Below are 22060 nucleotides of genomic sequence, written 5' to 3' on the forward strand. Positions count from 1 at the left end.
AAAAGAAAAAAAAATAGAAAACTGTCCTAACCTGTTGCAACCTGAAAGATTATCTCTCTTGTTCCCCCCAACTGACTCTTGTTTGAGACAATTATCTAAACTTTTAATAGAGTTCAGGCATTCTGAAGTAATGCTATAATTGGAATGTTTGTGTTTCCTCCAAAATTCATGTTGAAACTTAATCCTCAATGTAACAGTATTAAGAGATAGTCTTTAAGAGATAATTAGGCCACAAGAACTTCCACCCTTATGGATGGGATTTGTGCCTGAAGGAAAAAGGACTGGAGGAAATTAGCTGGGCTCCTTTTTGCTCTTCTGTCTTTCTGCCATGTGAGGACACAGTGTTCATCCCCTACAAAGAACACAGCAATAATGCACCACCTTGGAAGCAGGGACTGGATTCTCACAGACACCAAATCTGCTGGCACCATGATTTTAGACTTCTAGCCTCCAGAACTGTGATAAATAAATTTTTAATTATTTTATTATTATTTTAAATAAACAAATAAGTTCAGACTGTTATTTATGAATTACCCAGTCTCAGGTATTTTGTTACAGCAGGAACAAACTGAGATTAGTAATGTGCTGAGGCTAATTGGACAAGCAGGTGTTCATGCTGTCTCCTCTCCCTTCAACTCCTATCTCTCTTCAATAAACCGTCACATCCCTGGGTCAAGGTGCTCCCACCTTCCCCTTTTCATACACTCATTCCTTTCATGCTGTCACCATGATGAACCACTTAGCTTGAACAAACACAATAAAAATTGTATACAGTCAAACACAAAACTTTCTTTATTATTTAGGAGTTGTGGTGGGTTTTGGAAGCTCATTTTTAGAAAAAACATTGGATCTTTTTTCCTGGAATAGGAGCTTGGAGAGGATAGGATATCATCAGTTATTATTTCTTCTAGTAACATTCCCTGCTATACCATGTATACTGTATTTAGCCTAATATCCCATATATATTTGTGTCTAGTATATTTAATGTACCTATAAAGTAGCAATAACAGGAGAGGATAATCTCTAAAGACCTACTGAGGAGAGTCCACTTGTTGATCATAAGGGAAAGGCTTTAGAAAGGGAAAGAAAGAAGTCATAGTGCTCAGAAAATTTAATTCACCTCTTCCTAGCTCCCAGAAAAACTGGCAAGGGTCTTGCAACTGAGGAACCAGGGATTCCAGGAGAAGTAATTTGGAGCAATATGTATCTGATGAAGTGTCATAGAGGTCCTGGAAATGTGGGGAGGTAAATTGCTTATGTCAAATGTAAGAGGACCTGGGCCTGCTTCCCACTGAGAAAGCTGTGAATGCAGGGACCATGGCGATGCTGTTGAACATCACACTGCTTCCCCAGAGTCCAAACAGTGCCCACTCCTTTACTGCTGATTACAATTTATTATTTCTTTTCATCCACCATCCACTCCTCAAATTATATGCCCAGACGTGCCCAACACTGTCTTATGTTCAGGATTGGCATCACAGAGGCACACAGTTCCACTGGTTCCAGCTTCTGGGAATGGGAACATGTTGCAGTGTGTAACTCATTTTTTGCATAGCTTCATTGCTGTAGTCTACATGAGAATAGACAGGAAAGCCAAGTTTGCCCAATTGCTGGGCGTGGGAATAGATGACATACGTCACAAGGCCATGGAGCCGGTATTCAGGCAAGGTGCCTGCCATTCTCATCTCTCCAGTCTGGTCCATTATATCCCAGCACACAGGGGTCCCCTCAGGCCCCAGGAGACAGCAGGTGGGAAAGGTCTGAATGCAGCGCTCAATGAATCTCTGGCTCCTCTCATTACCACCAAAATGCCAGAATTTATTCACCAAGTGAGCATGGGTAACATCCATGGATGAGAGTTTAAACATCTCTTGGTTGCTATGGAGGGTCCAAGAAGAAAACAAAATCCATTAGTATAAAGGTTTGTATTTGCTGTGACCTCTATTGTCTTGAGAGACAGAGTAGACAGAAGAAATAACAAATGTGAAGTCCTGGAATATAGATGAGCTTGTGATGAAAGAGGAACAGAGTGAAGGTCAGAGCTGTTGGAGGAAGAAAGCGGGAAGGGCAATAAAGGTCCAAGTGGTAGCCAGAGGCCTGGTTTATTCTAGATGAGAAGGGAGATGGTGGAGTCTTTTAAGCAGGAGAGAAACATGTTCTGAGTTACATTTTTTAAAAATGTAATTTCTGATTTCTTTGTACAACATTGATTGTAGGAAAGCCAGAGTTAATGCAGGGAGAGAAGTTGGGAGGTTACTTGAGAGGTGTGAGTGGTATAGACTGGATTTTATCAAACTCACATGGCCTTGGGTTTGCCACCACTGGGAGATAAAATCTTTGATTTCAGCAGGAAAGGAGCCAGTTCCTTGGCTGTTTCAGCTGCCATATAGAGAATGCGTTGTGTTTGTTTGACTTTGAAGGACTTAATGGTTGCAAGATTTTGTATAGCCTCATTCAGGCTAGGCTGTGAACCTAGACGGTATAATAAACAGAGATGAAATGGTTTAGGTATATTCTAGAGTGAAGTTCTGCTGTGGAGTAAGAAGTGTCTGGGATTTAGTATCATAAAATCTTGGTCCTGGGCTTGGTGCTACCACTGTGTGACCCATGTCAACAGTAATTTAAAAAGTGAAGATTCCTCTTCAAAAAGACTTCCCTCCCCATCTAATTAAGAATCAATAGTAACTTCCCTCTTAGAAGCAAAATTTATTCAAAGACCTGTGCTAGCATTCTTAGATAACTGCTAGAAGATAATAAAGAAATCAATGTACTTTGTGTTCTTAGCTCCCACAATTTAGCCTAAATATTTACCCTGGCATGCTTATACTGGTCCAAGCAAGCATTAGGCCATAGCCTGTTCCTCTTCCTTACTTGGAGATGTTTTACCTTTCTCAGCATTCCACAAGTTACTTGCCCTTTCCTTTGTTCTCCTCTGCCTTTATCTCTTTTAAAAGGTTTTAAGTTGCTAGCCAGTTGGGACAAATGCAGAATGTGAGGTCCTGTTCCAGCCAATGGAAACCAGACACAACAGTAGGGAGGACATGTCAGGTTATAAATAACCCTGTCTCGTTTGTTCAGTTCTCATGGCAAAATTGCTGGTGAGTGTACCCTTTCTGCAGAAAGTAAAAATGGCCTTACTGAGGAAATTAAATTTATGTTCAAGTGCTATTTCTTTACAGCACTGGGGAAGAAGCATTTCAAACAGTAAGGATTTGTGTAATTTTTTCTGTTTTACCCAAGCAAAAACATGCTTAGGGATGGATTCAGTTATGATTGTGTTATTAACAGCCGTATCTGCACTGGAACCAAGTTTTCTGGGCTGCGTAATTATGTAGTTTTGATAATCCTAGTAGGTAAATTTAAAAAATGGTAGCTAACATCTACTAAGCTACATTCCTAGTGTAATAATATGAGGCAATGACCCATGATTTGCCCATATCTCCTGGAATCCATTCCCCAGGATAGTCCCCTCCTCTGGTGCAACTTACCTTGGCCACATTGACCATCTTTCATCAATGGAAAGAGCAAATTTAATGCAAGGAGAGGCTTAAAAGTGCCTGCCCCATTGGGGCTTTCCCTTTGTTTTTGCTCCTGGTTAAGACCAATTATGTTAAGACCAATACCATTAAGATAGGCCTGGGCCAGCCTGCTAGAGACACATGTTGCCATCATGCTGTCACCAGAGTCACCAGCTGTCATGAACTAACAGCAGAACTCTCATTCAGGCATGTGAGTGAGGCCATGTAAGAGCAATCAGCCATGGTCCACCCATCAACTACAGCTTCATGAGTAAACCCAGATAAGACCAGTGGAAGAACTGCCTTGCAAAGCTCAGCCCAAATGGTTGATTCACAGAATTATTAGGTTTGCTATGGAGCAAACGTTAACTAACATGTCAAAGTATTATGCTAAGCACTTCCTAGTCACTTTCATTTAATCTTTTCAGTGCCTTGTGTTTTAGGTAACATTATTTTCCTCATTTTTATATATGAGGAACATAATCTCAGAGAGATTAAATCACTTAACTAAGATTACACAGCAAGTAATAGGCAAATGCCATCCTAGGGAATCTCCAGAGAGCATAGTTGGAACCATGATAGTTGTTCTTGGTGACCTGGGAAGTATTCTATAGCCAAATAAGCTATCATTTTTATTACAGGAATAGAAGTCCAGAGGGAAGGCTCTTCTTCAGCATCCAATCACCCTAAAAGGTCTGGATACAGCTGCAAAATATGTCATAAATCCTTGGTACCAAGGAATTATACTATGGTTCCCTTTATGAAGCCCATTCTTTGCAAATTTTAGGGTTTCCCACGCTGTCCACCACCTTTTACAGGTATAGTTACCACACAGTAACAAAATTGACAGCAGGCTGGGAGTCTGGAGCTTGGAGGAAGGAGGTATAAGTCATATGAAAACTTGCTCAGGACACATAAGTGAATCAGCACACATCCGATTCCTCTTACTTACTTTGAATCTGTAAATGCTGTTTCCAATTGATGAGTTCTGGTGATCCAAGGAATTCCTGACAGTTTTGGGGATCTTTGGAGTAGATTTGGTAAGTATTGGTATAGTGATCAAGGTCATCTCTCATATCCTGTTATCATTAGGAAAAAGGAAATAAAACACATCCTTATATTTTATGATTACATATAATTTTATACTGTGATATTTCTAAGTAATAAAATATTGGTAGTTTTATTGGTATATCACAATTATTTCTTTTTTATTGATACATAATATTTGTAAAAATTTATGGGGTATGTGTAATATTTTGTTATGTGCATAGAATGTTTAATGATCAAGTCATAGTTTTCATCATCCAGAATATTTACTATTTCCATGTGTTGAGAACATTTCAAGTCCTCCTTCAATCTACTTTGAAATATACAATACATTGCTGTTAACTATAGTCATCCTATGTTAAACATTAGAACTTATTTCCTTTATCTAACTGTGGGTTTGTATGCATATAATTATTTCTGAATTATTTAAATAATGAGATAAAGATCAAAGATTCAAAGATTCAATTTATGTTGGAAAATTCCAGAACAATACTATTCATTATCCACACATCACGTTAAAATTTCAAATAAAAGACATAACCATTTAGAAAGCATTCTTCTTACCACCATCATCCTCAACAGGAAGAGAAAGGCAATTGACAAGGGAAAGCTTATGTCACAAGAATAAATTTTACTACAGTTCAAAGACTTGCAGAATACACAAACTATGACCATGGCAGTATGAAACTTGATATTGATACCAAAGAAGATTAAAAACTAATTCAAAATGCCTTCTTTAAAAAATATGTTGGTTAAAACAATTCCAGAGAAACAAACAATCCACTTAGGCAGAAAGAGCTTCTCAAATTAGTAAATGACAGATACAATTATTTACAGGAAGAAGGTGGATGAAAATATTACCACAACTATTATAGAATTAAAAAACTTTTTAAAAAGTTGGAAAATGTTGCACAAAAAACACACTCACAAGTCAGCAATGATACCACTGACACATTTTGTTGCTTAAGACCACATTTAATAAGATCAAATAATTTTATTTCAGTTTAGTTTTCATACCATAAATTTATTCATTTCATATATTATTTTTTATTTTGATTGGCAAATAAAAGATTGCATATGTTTATTAACAATATGTTGTGTTGAAATATGTATACATTTTGAAATGGCTAAATCAGGGTAATTAGCATACACATTGCTTCCCCTATGTGGAACCTGGAGGACATTATGCTTAGTGAAATAAGCCAAACACAGGCAGATACCTCATGATCTCCTTTGTATGTAGAATGTAAAAATGGTGAACTCATAGAAGTAGAGAGTAGAATGGTAGTTATCAGCAGGTAAGGTGGGGGAAAGTAGAGGAATTGGGTAGTTGTTAGTCAAAAGATATGAAACTTCAGTTATAATAGTTATAATAGGAGGAATAAGTTCAAGAGACATATTGTACAACTCGGTGACTATAGTTAATAACAATGTATTGTATTCTTGAAAATTGCTAAGAGAGTAGATTTTAAGTGTTCTCACAACAAAGTGATTTTTAAATAACCTTATTAGCATTAAAAGTATATTTGTGTTTTCTGATGTTTTGAAATAAGCTTATGCATTTTTATCTTGAAATGTGTTAATTGTTTAGTTTCAATAATTTTTAAGTGTTTCCTCAAGTGTGTTTAGAAGTTCTATCATTATAGTTTTGTTTTTCATAGTTGATATGGTTTGGCTGTGTCCCCACCCAAATCTCACCTTGAATTATAGTTCTCATAATCCCCACGTGTAATGAGAGGGACCAGATGGAGACAATTGAATCATTGGGGTGGTTTCCCCCACCCTGTCTTTGTGATAGTAAGTTTTCATGAGATCTGATGGTTTTATAAGGGGCTTCCCCATTTGTTCGGCTGTCATTCTTTCTCCTGCCACCATGTGAAGAAGGTCGTGTTTGCTTCCCCTTCTGTCAGGACTGTAAGTTTCCCGAGGCCTTCCTAGCCATGCTGAACTATGAGTCAATTAAACGTCTTTCCTTGATAAATTACCCTGTCTCACATATGTCTTTATTAGTAGCATGAGAACGGACTAATAACAATAGTCACTCTAACTCATTGTCCTTTTTTTACAACTTTATATCTGTGCTCTTGCTATTTTCTCTGGTTAGAATGTCCACTTTTCCTTGTAATCCTGACAAAAACATATTTTTCCTACAAAATCCAGTTCAGATGAAATCTCCACCAAGAAGTATACTGAACTTATCGGGTAGCCCCACCTTTGACTTCCATAGTTTAATCAAGTTTTATTTGGCCTATCTCTGTATCCTGTTTATCTTCTGTTCTTGTATACTTCACACTTTATTGGTTGATCTATCTTGTCTTCCAGACTCTGAGCTTCTTGAGGATGGGGACTTGTTGACTATTACTATGATTTACTTCTGCATGCCCTGGCTCTACCATATTGCTAAGAATGTAATAGGCACACAGCTAATATAAATATAGAAGAATATTCACACATGGAAACTTACCTGCTCCTGAGGGCAGACAACCACAGTATTAAAATCAGGCCACTTGTCCACCACAGCCTTCAGATTGAACGGATTTCCATGGTTTATGTGAAAGACAGTTCCATAAACCTGCAGGATCCCAAGAAATTGAGAGGGTTGGTTTATTCAAACAAAACAGTAAAATTTCTTGCTTGATTAGGACAAAAATTATTTCTATAAAATCATGATATTTTATGATACAAAGTAGCCAAATGGAGAATCTAAGTCAAAGAATCTCTGTGTGCTATTTTTTTAATCTGTACACAGAGGGCAGACAACCACTGTATTAAAATCAGGCCACTTGTCCATCAGAGCCTTTAGATTAAACAGATTTTTGTTCAATAATAAAATTACTGACATTTGCTATTTTTCATCATTGAACATATTGTGTACCTATTTCTCTATTCACAAGCATACAAAATAATTTTCAATTACTTTTAATGGCTGAATAAAATTTCATTACATGGATGCATCACAGTTAATTTATTCACTTGCCAGTTGATGACATCTCAGCTGTTTTCAACTTTTCACTCAGATAAATAATTCTTTATAGAATGTTCTTTCACAGGAATCTTTGCATGGGTACCTAACATTTTCTTACAATATCCAGAAGAGTAATTGCTGGTTTAAAGGCTATATACATGTTTAAAACTCTTTAGCATTGTTTCCATATAACTCTCTGGAGAGCTTAACTGAATTCTTATCAGTCAGCAGAGACTGATTGAGTCTATTGCTCAAGAGAATAAGCTTGGGGTCCCCTAGCCTGGGTACAGTCTTAGATCCCCACCCTTGCCCTGTTGGACAAACTAATGAGAGAGAGGGGTGAAAGAGAGGGTAGGAGGTGAGAATGAGTGAGAGTAAACCCCACAGACAGTAAGTGTCCTTATGATTTTGGGGTTGTGGTATGCAGTAGTGGATGTCAGCATAGATCTCGTGACCATTGTGAACACGAAGCTTCAGCTGATACCAGCATGGAAATACACCAAAAAGGTGCTGTGCACTTGAATGCTTTCCATCAAGGATAGATGATAGAACTATACCAATATATTTCCCTCCTGCTGCCCCCTACCCCACATGAAATACTGATGTTAGACTAGGGAATGAAGGTGAAAAAAACTCTAAATTGACTAAGTCTGAGTTTATCTGAATTAATTCTGTTTTCAGCCATGAGTGGAGGCTTAATATAGAAATTTAGTACAGTTTTGGCAAAATATAGTGGTTACATTTTTACACATTTGTACCTGGGGCCTGTTAAAATGTATTTACACTATAATATTATCCATTGCAAAAATGAAAATATGTGAAACTCTTATTTTTTCTTATTGTTGTGGCCTAATTTATTAAAATCCTTTTTAGTCCCACTGAACCCCAAACCTAGTGTGAACCCAGAAAACCTAAGACAGGTCTCAGTTAATTTAGAAAGTTTATTTTGCCAAGATTGAGTGCACACCCGTGAAACAGCCTTGGGAAGTCCTGACGACACATGCCGAAGGTGGCTGGGCACAGCTTGGTTTTCTACATTTTAGGGAGATATGATACCTCAATCAATATATGTAAGAAGCACACTGGTTCAGTTTGGAAAAGTGGGACATCTTGAAGCAAGGGCATGAATACTTGAAGTGGGGAAGAAGCTTTCAGGACACAGATAGGTGAGACACAAATGGTTGCATTCTTTTGAGTTTCTGATTAGCCTTTCCAAAGGAGGCAATCAGATATACATCTATCTTAGTAACTTTGAATAGAATGGGAGACAAGTTTGCCCAAAGCAGTTTCCAGGTTGGGTTTTCTTTAGGGATTTGGGGGGGCCCAAGATATTTTCCTTTCATATGCCCCCCATCCATTTTGTAAAATCTTTTGGAGAAAGCATTTAACAGTAAAATGAGTCTCTGGTCTCAGGTTTCATTTAATGTCTTACGGCTAGTACAGTTTATTTCTAGATGGGTAGGTCCCAAAAGCTCATTTTTAGCATGTTGTGAAGTCTCATGTCCTATGAAGAGAAAATAGGGGTGAAAGGGAGAAAAAACAACAACAAACAAAAGAACAATCCTGGAAAAATAGATATAGGCCACATTACTCTAAAATCCATACATTAATAGGCAGGTATGAAAGTGGCTTATGTATGTAAACAGGTTGCTGTTATTTTTTTCTGAAGTTTAAGTTGTTTGGCTTCAGTTTGCAGGGTTTTAAGAAAGCACAGCTTAGTTTTCAGTTATTTCAAATTAGGAAAAATGAAAAAACAGAAGAAAAATAAATTTAAAACATTATTTTGAAGACTTGTAGCCAAGAAAAATAGAATTCAGTTCAAATTGTAGAAAATAATAAAAATTGAAAAACAACATTAGGCAAGACTAGAATCTAACAACAGGTGTACTATAGTCTTGAAATATAGTTTTTTTCTTTCTCCAGTTTCCCATTTTTACTAAAAACAAATTATGGTAGGACTGGTTTGCTTTATTATACTTGGCCTAATTATTTGTATACAGTGCAGCAAGAATAATTATTTTTTAAATAGGCTTTTAAATTGGCTTTGATGAAACTTTGTTCCATAGGAGGAGTCTCAAATAAGACTTTTTATAGCAAAGCCTAGCCATGAATTTGTGCCATCAAATACCTATGAGTTGGATGAATTTCTTCTCCTCTTGAGGTTCCATGTTAAACCTGGGGCTTCTGTGTCTGTTAGAAAGTTACATTCTTTACTTACCACAGTCAGAAACCCTGTACAGGGACTGTGTACACAAAATATATGGACATTTTTTTTCAAGGGCTTTATTGGCTCCAGAAGTCAAGTTTGATTTCTTAAAGGAAAGCAGTTAAAGGCTTAGTAAAATAACCAGTTTCTCCAATTGTTTCCTGTTCCAAATGAAAACAGATTCTTATTGCACTTATGCAAATAAATGTATTATCATAAGTTAAGAATACTCACAATTTCCAAATTCTGGAGAAGTGAGGTAGAGAGAAACAAATATGCTCCAAAGTTTGTTCATAGGAGTATACTAAATTGTTAAAAGCTGTCAATAGCTCAAAAGAAAAGTTTTAAGACTGAAAAACAAAGGATCAGCAAACATTTTAAGTAAAATGTGAAAGATTGGTTCAGTCCATATAGTTAATTTCTATTTTGCTTGATACTCATTAACATTTTATCTCTCTATGAGTCCTGAAAGTTTTTTCTCTATTCTGATATCACAATCTCCAAAGTTATCAGAAACCTGCATTTAAGAGTACCTGTTGGAGTTTTATAGCTGATTATAAAACCACCTTCTAAAGAGGACCAACACAAGGCAACAATTTTCCATGGATGAAAAAAAGGTTTAAGGCAACCATAGTCAAAAGACACAATTGACAAGAAAATTTATTACTTCTGTGGCACACAGTATCAGAAACCCACATTTAAGAGCACCTGTTGGAGTTTTATAGCTGATTATAAAATCACCTTCTAAAGATGACCAAAACAAGACAATAATTTTCCATGGATGAAAAAAAGGTTTAAGGCAGCCATTGTCAAAAGATACAATTGACAAGAAAATTTATTACCTCTGTGGCACACAATATGATTATTATTGATAATGTATACTAAATTATATTATAATTACAGGAGTTTCCCATAATTTTGGAACACATACCAATAACATAGTTATACAAAGACAGCCCAAAGAAAACCAAACACCAATTCATATTTGGCAATGCCTTCTGTATAATTTTTATACCAAATAAGCCAAATTGTGTCATTTTTGTACTTAGGGGAACCTACTGTCTTAAAGAATTAATCAGGTCAGAAAAAGACATAATTTATAATTCAATTTTGGAAAGTTGTCAAATGTAAGTTTAAAACACTTGAAATTACAAAATAGGATTATAGGTCATTTTAAAGTCATTTATTTAACTAAAGTGAAAGTCAAAGACTTCAAAAAACAGTGAAAACCTTCATTTTTTGAGAAAGGAAATTTAATTTTCTAAACAAGAAGCCCCAATAAAAACAGCATGAAGCCAATTACATTTGTTTTTCAAAATTTGTAAACAATCTATAAAATTTAATCTATATTATAAAATGTAACTTCCTTAAGCCTCTTATAACCTTTATTAAAGAGTTGGTTAATGCTTCAAGAGAGCCTTGTTAATCTGACACAAGGGTCTATATGCTGGTTTTTCATCAGTGTTCCTTTGACATTAATGATTAATTTACGGAGAAACTAAACTTATTTTATCTTTCAAAATCAGGCATTACACTCTTACATGCCCAGCTCCTCCATGATAGTCCCTGGGCCTTGAGGAGTTGAATAGCTTTAATTTATTGCCCTGTGTCTCAGGAAGGCAGTTTATTTTTATTGGCATTTTCTACAGGACCTGAAGATGAGGCTTTAATTGCTGTCAGTGTTTAAAATTTAGCAGGACTTGGTATGCTTTATAGATGCAGGAGTTACAGCTCTGTGATTCAATGTTACAAGGACTTTAAAAGCATATACAGGAAGATACATGGGTGTAATAATCTTAATTAAAAAATTTTATCTCAGTTTTTTTCTAAGCAAATGAAAACTTAATAATATGATAACTTGATTATATAAACTTTTTAAATATAGAAATCCTCTTATTGTGACTTACACCGACTGTTCATGACATGCTTGGAATTTCTGGTTTGTCCTGAACATCCCTCTTTTTTGAACAACCACTTATTTTATTTTAGGATTAAATTTACCACACAAGATTCTGTCTTATATAAAATTATTTCTCTTTAAGCCTTTTTACCTAAAAAAACCTTTGTTAAAAATAGCTTTTTCATGTCTTTTTTTAGTCCTAGTCCCTTTTACCTTGTTTTATACATAACCTTTAAATAAGCTTTGAATTGGAAAAAAACTTGCTCACCTCTTTAAAAAAAACACAAACACTTTTGTTTATTTTTTAGCAAGAATATTTTCCTACAATATATTTTTATGGGAAGATACCCAAATAATGAAATGCCTATTACTTAATTTAATATAATTTCATACTCTAAATTATGACCAATTTGCCTACAAATATTTATCCAATTACATTACCCCAATTATTTAAATTGTTTACCTGGATTATTTATGAAAACTGTGATATTCATGATTTAAAGTTATAAAACTGACATTGCAAGATTATAACTGAGACAGTGAAAACGGATTTGACCTAACTGACTCCATCTTGCTTTTAACGTCCAAGCTGTCCTCATTCATTCCTGGACGTAGGCCTAACTAACTTTGGGAGGAACTTGGTTTATAGTTTAGCTTTGAGACAAAGAGGATAACAGTCTTTTCCCCAAACAAACCTCCTTATTGACTGTGGACCAGACTGCCTAAACCCACAGGATTAGAAGTTATGGTGATCTTACTAAATTAAAGATGCAGCTATTTTCATTAAACCCATATCAATGCCTTATTTATTAAAAATTACACAAGCAATGATTATCCTGTTTGGGGCTGGGTTCATAGTTATGTAACTTGTATGCCAAACATTGACACCTTATAGTATTTGGCAGGGATAAGTATGAAATTTGCTTGATTAATAAATGCAAACAAAATGTATGCTGGTAATTCTTAAGACATTTCTACTACTACTTTACCAAAAATTTTAAAGCTAGCTTATTTATTAAAGATTTTATTTAAGTTACATAAACTTGAAAAAGGATTTGAATAGTCTTTTCTTTTTTAGTATCGCATTTAAGCACTTTTGTTTTTTCTTTAAGTCAATTAATTAGAACACTTTATATATTTTTAGTAGTGAAATATTTTGTATACAATACATAAATACATATAAAGATGAATTAGGCATGCCAACGGAAGTACATTTTATAGATTTATAAAGATCACCCCACTTTTTTTTTCTATCTTAGAATTTCAGATTCTTGGTAACCCATTTCAAAACCCTAGGCAGTTGTCAGAAAAATAGCCTTAAATTTGCACATTAAAGGAAACAACTCAGGTGAAAATCAAATAGTAAAATTTACAACATAAAGTACAGAGAGAAAAAGTCTGGTGATGCTAGAAGGAGATGTTTTTATTTTTCTTTTAGCCAAATTAAAAATAAAATTAAACTTCATTTTTTCTTAAATACTCGAGTAGCCTTTGTTGCAATAACTATTTTAGTTAAAAAAAAATCAGGTGAAAACAGAATTCAGTCAACTGAGAAGGATAACAAAACAAAACAAAAAAACTTTTGCTCGAAAATAGACAAGGTCTTAGGAGAGAAAAAGAAACAAAAATAAAAACATGAAGGCCTTCAAATACAAACATGCACACATGAACACATACACACATACATCTTGGATGTTAGCCTTTTAATTAAGCTGACTTTTAACAATTGAGCTCCTTAAATTTTTTAAAAAAATCTTATTACCATATTTCAGTTAGGACCAAATGCTGCTTTTTCAGAAGTACAGCCATTGCTCTTTCAGTTTGTTCTGGCTGGCAAAAAGGTGGCCTTATAATGTAAATAAAGCCCCTTTAGTAGTTAAAATTCAAAATCTTTTTTTTTCTCTTTTGCTAGCCATTTTCCTCCCACATCAGAGGTCTTGTTCCTCATAATTTAGAGTTCTCCTTTCAATTTGACCAAGAAAAATACAAAGAACAAAAAAGTTAAGCAAAACTATCAATGATCACCCAAATTACATGATTTCTGAGCACCGTAAGTGTAAGCAGAAATTAACACCAGGTAGTTGTTAAATGCTAACTTTAGTTGTGTAAAAAGTAAAGTAGAGGTTCCTCTTCAAAGAGACCTTCCTCCCCATCTAATTAGGAATAAATAAACTTAATAATTTGATCAAATTTGGGGAGATCAGGGATTCTCTGGAGGGGATGCTCACAGACCTCAGCAAATTGTCCTATTAGTTTCAGCCATAAAGTTAGCCATTCTGGTACCAAGCACTGATAGGAGATTTGTCAAAGGTCAGGGGCATCTCCACTCAGAATGCTCCCATGGATACCAAAATCTAAACCCCGAAAATCAGAGACAGGTCTCAGTTAATTTAGAAAGTTCACTTTGCCAAGGTTGAGGATGTGCCACTGACACAGCCTCAGGAAGTTCTGATGCCATGTGCCCAAGGTGGTCAGGGCACACTTGGTTTTATATATTTAAGGGAGACATGAGGCCTCAATCAATATATGTAAGAAGTACTTTGGTTCGGTTTGGAAAGGTGGGACATACTGAAGAAGGGACATTTTGAAGCAATGGCAGGAAGACTTGAAGCAGGGAGAAAGCTTTCAGGTCACAGATACGTGAGACAAACAATTCATTCTTTTGAGTTTCTGATTAGCCTTTCCAAAGAGGCAATCAGATATGCATCTATCTTAGCAACTTTGAATAAATAGAATGGGAGGCAAGTTTGCCCTAAGCGGTTTCCAGCTTGAGTTGTCTTTAGTGATTTTGGGGGCCCAAGATATTTTCCTTTCACACTAGTGAACAGAACATAGTGAGGTAGCTGTTATCAGTTGAATCAGTTGTAGTGGACATCTTTATGCATTTTATATCTAACACTCAGAAGAATGGATGGACATTTTCTTAACTAGGCCTCAAGTAATTGTTGAGTAACAGTGAATTCTAGGTTAGACACCTCCATTAAAAGCAACTGGCATAAAAAATTTTAGAGTTCCATTAGGGAAAATGTATGTCTTTTAGTATGCAACAAAAGAGGAGGAATGCTATTTCCTCATGAAAGGGAGGAGTCATGAGGGCCTCCTTATCTCACCATAGGGGGATTCCAAGAAGGAATCCTTGGGAAACACCTAGAGTTTTCTCAAAATGTTTAGGATCCACTTAACACAAGGAATAAGGAGAAATTTGAAGCACAAAATTCTACATCACAGAGTGTTGAAAAAAATGTTTAGCCTAGAGAATTTTTAAGAAGTTAAACATACCTCAACTAATTATACATACAGTGTCTAACTAATATGCCTTCCAAAAAAATGTTCTGTCTCTCTGGGAGGTTATTTATATCTTAAGGATTGTCATGTGAAGCCACTTAAATATTAGGTAATTTTGATTAATGTTAGTAGGAGCTTCAAGGTGGGTAACTTTAGATTTGGATTAGTTTACTTGAAGCTATAGTGTGTTGTTAATAAATAAAGAATAAAGCTTGTTGTCTCATTAATGCATCTCTGATGAATGAAAATAAAACTATATAATCACAAATAAAAGAATGCTAATATTTTCTCCTTTATACTGAAAGAAGGGAATAACAAATCATTTAGGGAATGGGTAATTTGAATGTATTTACGTGAAATGTATGCACTATATAGGAATGTCTTCTAAAACAATACAAATGTAAAAATAATTGTCCACTAAAGAGATACACACACACATATACATGAACAATTGTACTTGGGTTCCATTGGAGTGAGCCATATCCATTTGGTTGCTAAATATATATATACAGACAAGAATCTGACGCTATCATTGGAAGTGCTCTTGCATAGTTCTGGAAGTAGGCATTTATATATATCCATTTATATATATATTTATATACGTTTTATTTAATTCTTAGACCTCTAATTATTAATACCAGGTTAAGAGAGATACTGGGAGCTAGCCCTAAAGTAACTCGACCTGCCTTAAATTCAGAGCAATTGGGAAATTTACATTAAAATAGAAATTGATCTGTTATTAATTTCAAAGAAGACTCATTCTAGTTAACCTCTCACTGGCAAGTGTCCTTTTGTAATAAACAAGTTAAACATTAATATGCAGCCTCAGCCAACTTTGTAGAACTCTGGGCAAATTTCAAATGTTATTATAAAATGCTTCTTGGAAAGGAGCAAGGAAGTAATTTTTTGAGTTAGCACAGAGCAAAAGGCAGTGTTTAGACTAAGGCATAACTATGTTCATATCATAGCATTGCAACTCAGTATTTGTGATATATTGAGAAAATCAGTTAACTGAGTCTTCATTTTCTTAACAGCAACATAGACATGACAGTAAACATCTTGTAGAGAGGTAAGGCATACTAAATGAGAGAAAACACGAAATAGTGCCTGGCTGAAAATAGGTGCATCATAAATACCAGTCCCTTTCCCTCCTCTTTCACATCAAGTTTGTCTTCTTTACTCCTCTCAGAATTTTCCATTATCACCTTTAAGGATGCTGGGAGGCTCTTCCTCAAGGATTTCTCCAGCATCTGCAGCATCTGGGCACCTTGTAATGGTAACATCATGGAGGATACCTTAGCCTAGAAAGACAACCAAGGAACATACAGGAGTGAGAAAAGCTAGAGGAGATTCTGAAACAAGAGTAGCAAGTTCTTTATTAATGACCAGGTTTTTTTTTTTAGTGCCTTTCAACTGCAGTCCTCAGCAAATCCAAGAGAAAATGAGACTTGTAGAAAACACAAGGAGCTTTCTCTGAGTTTTTCAGCTCTTTTTTCTTACCCTTTGATGAATTCCAGCCATTAATTTCATTTTAGATTTAAAAAGTACATTTTTAAATACACATAATATCTTTTGAATTTTAGTTGCTATTAGTGATTCTCCTGACTCCTCTGAGAATGAGCTGTGTAACCTTGGGAAAGTTATTTAGTCTCTCTGTACCTTGGTTTCCTCAAAGGTAGTTGGGATAATAGCACTATGTCACTCAGAATTTTTGTCAGGATTAAAGGAATGAACACCTGCAATGTGCTTAGTAGATTGTCGGTCTTATAGTAAGCACTGAACATTTGTTATTTATTTGATTACTACCACCACTCCTCTTTTCCTACTCTTCCTTTTCTTCTTTCTCCCCACTTGAGCCAAAGTCCTATATATTGCATGATGTTTTGATATAGGCATTTTAATAAAGGGCATTCTGACATGGTCTAAATATAAACAATTAACCTTTCAAAAATTATTACTGCATCATATTCAAAACTTGTACTCTCACCAAGCCTCACACTTTGAGGCTAATTCCATCTTTAAGCCTTATACTAGGATCTGTGGTACATTTTGTAGAAATTACTAAGTAATACAAAAATAGCATTTTTATATATTTGACTAGCTGCATCAAATTGGGATTACCTAAACACTTCATAACATCACAACTACCTGAAAAATGAAGAAAGATGTTGTGTCACTGTGTTCTATTTTGGAACTGTGATGTTTGGAAGAGAGCAAAGTAACTTCTAAGTGAAGGTAGGGCTATGAGAGAGTGTTGCATTAAAACTGGTCTGATGCAAGATTCCATAACTAGGTAACCTTGTGATTTTAGAACATCAGTGAAAAGACCATTGCCTTTACTGGTGGTGCATCTGTACAGGTCTGTAGCATCCTCAATTCTTGCCTCCTCAACAGAAAGAATTTGACTGAGGGGCAGAAGGCAGACGGAGAGACCAAGGCAAGTTTTGGAGTAGCAGTAAATGTTTGTTAAAAAGCATCAGAGCAGGAAGGAAAAGAAGTAAAGTGCATTTGGAAGGGGGCCAAGTGGGCGACCTGAGAGATCAAGTGTGCAGTTGGACCTTTTGACTGAGTTTTATATGTAGGCATAATTTTGGGGTCTTGTGTCCATTCTCCCCTGGTTCTTCCCATGGGGGTGGGATGTCCACATGTTCAGCAGCCTGCTAGCATGTGGGAGGTGAGCATGTGTAGTGTGAGCATGGAGTTGTATGCATGCTAACTTAAGGCATTCTCCCTTACCAGTCAAATGTCCCTAGAAGTTCATATCGTAATTAAACTCTGTCATTTTGCCTCTGAATGCACATGCTTAAGCCTGCTTGCCCAACTCCTGAGGTCTTGTCAGGAAGCTGCTGATCACCATTTTCAGGTTTGTTTTTTTTTTTGTATTCGGAGACTGAATCTGGCTGGCACTGGCTGTGACCAATTATTATTTTAGAGAGACAGTTAACAACCACTGGACCATCACCTGATGGTTGCCTGACATATCTGGGTGTGGGGTGTGGGGCATGGAGCCTTCTCCCGCCCTACTCATGCCTGACTATCTACCTTGTGTAACATTTCCCCCACCATGAGTTCAAGACCCCAATTATTTGGGGAAAATAGACAAAGGTCAGTCTTCTATAACTGCTTCCTGCTGACAGAGGGGTAGTAGTGGTTGTTCTGTGGATTTGGCCTCTTGCTAGCTGTCAGGGCAGTAGTAGCCAGCCAGGTTCAAGGGGGACAGGGGGAGGATTTCAATTCTGTCATGTCTCACTGATGGGCAGCCTAGGGGTCCCCTGTAGAAGGGTGACTCTTGAGTATTGAGAGGACAATATACCTGCCTCTGGTCCCTGCATTTCTCCTTTTTCTTAGCCCTGTCCTCCTTATTCTGTTCTTCATTATAAAAGACTGAGAAGGCTAATTTGAGAATTTCCTGCATAAGGGCACTGGGTTCCAAGACTGACTTTTGTAATTTTCTCTCATTCCATTCTTAGGCCAAGTATTACAAAGAAAATAACTGCCATAAGGGGGCTGGACTTCCCTCCCTTTAAATATGACCTTGAAGGTCTTGAAGCATATTGAAAAGAGAGTAGGAGTGATTAGAGAAATAGAGACTACAGGAGGAAGTAGGAGGAAGCGAGAAGAACACTCATGAAAAGCCTTCATATGCTTACAAAAACAGCAATGCTTGGATTTGAGAGAGCAATGTTTATTTGCCCTCGACATAAAGGAGGAACCTCTGGAGGCCTTGGGACTTAGGGCAAGAACTTGCTAATGGTAAAGGAAGAATTTCCCCTCCCCTTAAGAAGTGCTGACTCAAAAAAAAAAAAAAAAAAAAAAAAAAGCAAGTAGGTGAGATCCTTAAAGTGTCATAGCCCTATGCAGGAGGGCAAACTGTTTCAAAAACCCCAGAAAATCTTGGCCCTAGGTTGTGACAGGAACAAAAAGCATATGTTAAATCATAAATCACTGGCAGAGCTGGGGTTTCAATTAGTGTCTTTTTTGGCAATGTACCAACAGATAGGGAGAGGATTGGAGGTCATCCAAGCTTGTAGGATAAAAACACCTATAAATTTCGGGGGATGTCTGCAAGGGAGCTCTTATCTTTGCTGCTGCACAAATGCAATAAGAGCCATGGGTGCATGAATAACAGGAAGTGTGTGTTTAAGAAGTCACATGGCATGTGAAGTAAAAGAAGAGGCAGACTTGTCTTCAAGCCAGACAGTTTGGTAGGTGTGCAAGACAATTTCAGATCACACAGAGAAAACAGGAGATACAGGGTGCAGCTTCTTGTGAAAGAGCCATTTTTAGTTGAAAAAGCAGAGGAAATCCCAGGCATTGCAGTTTTAGGCTTTAGCCCTGTCACTCTCATAAACCTCCTGTTCAGGAGGGCCATTAGTTCATTACTTCTGCTTAGTGCAGACCCGAAGGTCCTTCCCACTCCCACAAGCCACCTATCAGGTAGTCTCTCAGTAGACAGAGAACCTAAAACTGGTGATCAGCAGCTTCCTGATAAGATCTCAGGAGCTGGGCAAGTGGGCTCAAGCATGTGCATTCAGAGACAAAAAGGTGAAGTTTAATTGGTATGTGACCTTCTAGGGATATTTGATTGGTAAGGGAAGAACACCTTAAGTGAGCATGCATACAATTCCAGTAAACACACTGCACATGCTCACCTCTCAAGTGCTAGCAGGCCACTGCACATGTGGACAACCCACCACAAGGGAAGAATCAGGGGAGAATGGACACAAGAGCCCAGAAATAAGCCAACATATAAAACCCCAAGGCAAAAGTTCAAACTACTCACTTGGTCTCTCAGGTCACCCACTTTGCCCTCTTCCAAGTGCACTTTAGTTCTTTACCTTCTTGCTCTAAAGCTTTTTTTTTTTTTTTTTTTTGAGTCACAGTCTTGCTCTGTCACCCACACTGGAGTGCAGTGGTGCAATCTCGGCTCACTGCAACCTCCACCTCCCAGGTTCAAGCAATTTTCCTGCCTCAGACTCCTGAGTAGCTGGGATTACAGGCACGCAACACCACACCCAAGTAATTTTTGTATTTTTAGTAGAAATGGGGTTTCACCATGTTTGTCAGGCTGGTCTCGAACCCTTGACCTTGTGATCTGCCCACCTGGGCCTCACAAAGTGCTGGGATTACAGGCGTGAGCCACTGCGCCTGGCTAAAGCTTTTTAAAAAACTTTCACTGTGGCTCTAAAACTTGCCTTGGTCTGTCCTTCCACCTTATGCCCCTCAGTTGAATTCTTTCTTCTAAGGAGAGAATTGAGGTTGCTGCAGACCCATAAGAATTCACTACCAGTAATATTGCTTCCAGCCAAGATAGGATAACAGAACTTGAATTTACCTTTCCACCTAAAACAATAACAATTTTCATATGTTGAACATCAGGATATGCAGAAAGAACTACGATCCCTGAGAAAAGGAAAACAGAAAAGGTGAGTCCTAGAATTGCACCAGCTTACTTACTGATGGAAGTTTTCAGGTTGAAGTTCAGGGATATGGAATCTAACCAGAGCACAAGGACTCTCACTGATTGAGCTTACGGAGGTTTTGGAGTTTAAGGAGGCCAAGGTGGAGCTTTGTTGAGAGAGTAAACAGAGAGATGAGAGAGAGAGAGAGAGAAAGAAAAAGAAAAAGAAAAAAAGGAAAGAAAGAAGAAAGAAAGAAAGAAAAAGAAAGAAAGAAAGAAAGAAAGAGAAAGAAAGAAGGAGAGAATAAAAGAAAAGAAAGGAAGGAAGGAAGAAAGGAAGGAAGGAAGTTCCTAGAGTCTGGCTAATTACTGATCTGAGCATATATAAAAAGAAACTACCTTAATACCTTAGCCCATGGATTCTACCTCTACCATCTGAGTCTAGTCTACCCTTCTAGCCTCTTCTGTTGCTACCATCCACCATGTAAGACCACAGTGGATTTCTTCAACACAGTGTCTGCTTAGCACCTCTGGTCTTTCTACATTTATTCTCAGTTTGAAATTTCCTACTTCAGTTCTGCCTTCTAAATTAAGCTTCCACTTACCCCTTCAAGTTTACCTGAATAGCCTATTATCCCTAGTGCTCTTTTCACTGTCTCTTATGTCCGTCTGAATAAGTCACTTCCTTTTCTGTGCTCTCATAAGTGTTTATGCATATTTCAATTATATAACTTGTTATGTTGGGTTAAAGTTTTCTTCTTTCAATTGATAAATATCGTATATATTTATGCTGTTCAACATGATGTTTTAAAGTTGAATTTCGTTTTCTTTTCTAGATGTTGAATTCTTCTGAGGCAGGATGCTCATATTACTTATTCTTTTATCAGTAATTCTTATCACAGTATTTGGCACAGAGTAGGCCCTCAATACATAAGTAACAAATGATTGAATACATGAAATGCTTGTATTAATTGTCTGTCTAATCACTCCACTTTCCAAAAGTATAGAGACATTAATATATTCATTCAATAAACACATATGTATTAAATGCATAATATATTCTGGACATGAGAAAAGTTTCCAGCTATTTTGTACTACATTATATCTTGAAGAAAACTCCAGACCATATCTCATATCTAAGGGTCTTAGGATGATAAAAGTATAACATTCCTAAAGGCTAATCTTGTCTTTTCTCTAGATGCAACTCAGAAGGAAGTAACAAAGTAGAGTTAAAGTAGAGCTTAATGTCAAGTCTGTGGGGTGTGATATTACTATATTTTCTGAAGAGTAGAGTTTGGAACCACCCTCTAAGGATGTACTTACAAACTAACAACGAGGTATGGCTCTCATGCTTGGTTGGGGTAAACTGAAAGCTACTGACACTGAGGTTCTTCCAAGAAATCTGACACAATCATGGTAGCTGGCAGCACTGCGCAATGAGTAGCATTCCCGGGCATAAACTTCAGAATCTTTGATCCTGGTCCAGTTATTACAGAAATGGAAATTAATCCAAAGAAAACAATTTAAAAGAACAAAACAACTCTAGGCTGAGCATGGTGGCTTGCACCTGTAATTCCAGCACTTTCAGAGGCCAAGGAGGGAGGATTAATTGAGGGCAAAAGCTTGAGACCAGCCTGGTCAACACAGCAAGACCCCAATCTCTACAAAAATAAAAATTAGTTGGGTATGGTGGCATACACCTGTAGCCCTAGCTACTCAGGAGGCTAAGGTGGGACGA

General features: G+C 36.8%; 1 protein-coding gene across 3 annotated transcripts in view; it reads right to left on the reverse strand.

The window, feature by feature from the left end:
- Nucleotides 1–777: 777 nt before the first annotated feature.
- The window catches only part of GLYAT (glycine-N-acyltransferase), a 66291-nt gene continuing 45008 nt past the window's right edge, over nucleotides 778–22060 (reverse strand). For all 3 annotated transcript variants that reach the window (XM_019037624.4, XM_019037625.4, XM_004051228.5), the window contains 5 exons: nucleotides 16127–16222; nucleotides 7030–7137; nucleotides 4471–4597; nucleotides 2301–2472; nucleotides 778–1878 (listed from right to left, as the gene is read on the reverse strand). In XM_019037624.4, coding sequence (XP_018893169.3) covers nucleotides 1476–1878; nucleotides 2301–2472; nucleotides 4471–4597; nucleotides 7030–7137; nucleotides 16127–16222 — 906 coding nt within the window. In that variant the 3' untranslated portion in view covers nucleotides 778–1475. The remainder of the gene's footprint in view (nucleotides 1879–2300; nucleotides 2473–4470; nucleotides 4598–7029; nucleotides 7138–16126; nucleotides 16223–22060) is intronic.

The sequence above is a fragment of the Gorilla gorilla genome, chromosome 9 (genome assembly GCF_029281585.2).
Source record: "Gorilla gorilla gorilla isolate KB3781 chromosome 9, NHGRI_mGorGor1-v2.1_pri, whole genome shotgun sequence".
NCBI classification, from domain to species: domain Eukaryota; kingdom Metazoa; phylum Chordata; class Mammalia; order Primates; family Hominidae; genus Gorilla; species Gorilla gorilla.